We start from the raw sequence: 531 nt of genomic DNA, 5'->3' as shown, positions 1-531 counted from the left end.
TGTGTGTGTGTGTGTGTGTGTGTGTGTGTGTGTGTGTGTGTGTGTGTTTGTGGGGCTTCCATCACAAGGATGCTGGTAGTTCTGTTGTGACGAAGGCTTCCTGTCCCCTCTGTCCTTATAGAAGAAGTACAAGGACGAGGCGGAGCGTCTGAAGGGATGCTACAGTCAACTTTCAGAGACACCGGAGATGGAGAGAGTCAAAGCCAACCAGAGACACATCAGCTCTGTGAGTCTCTATTGTTATATTAATTTGTTATAACATCTGAGACAGCTTCATCATTTCCGAATAGAATGACCTCAGTTCCCCTGTTGATGCTCTGACTGTGTTTTTAAAGCAGCTCTCTGTCGCCCCCTCTAGCTGCAGTACTGCTGGGACTCAAAGCTGATGAGAGGCCTCATGTCTTCAGTCACAGAGACGCCAGAGATCGTCCTCGCCAGGGAGAACGCCAAGAGGATCAGTGACGTACGTACACGTCCACATTAGCTCGTATACGTCCACATTAGCTCGTATACGTCCACATTAGCTCGTAT

At 48.8% G+C, this 531-nt stretch overlaps 1 protein-coding gene across 1 annotated transcript in view; it reads left to right on the top strand.

The window, feature by feature from the left end:
- LOC116400572 (nebulette-like) overlaps positions 1-531 on the top strand; it is a 12857-nt gene that overhangs the window by 8696 nt on the left and 3630 nt on the right. Inside the window, exons 17-18 of the mRNA XM_031878481.1 lie at positions 122-226; positions 359-473. Coding sequence (XP_031734341.1) covers positions 122-226; positions 359-473 — 220 coding nt within the window. The remainder of the gene's footprint in view (positions 1-121; positions 227-358; positions 474-531) is intronic.

The sequence above is a fragment of the Anarrhichthys ocellatus genome, unplaced genomic scaffold (genome assembly GCF_004355925.1).
Source record: "Anarrhichthys ocellatus isolate YVR2014 unplaced genomic scaffold, GSC_Weel_1.0 scaffold182, whole genome shotgun sequence".
In the NCBI taxonomy this organism is placed as follows: Eukaryota; Metazoa; Chordata; class Actinopteri; order Perciformes; family Anarhichadidae; genus Anarrhichthys; species Anarrhichthys ocellatus.
Note: the sequence above shows the minus strand (reverse complement) of the source record. Positions and strands in the feature narration are given on the sequence as shown.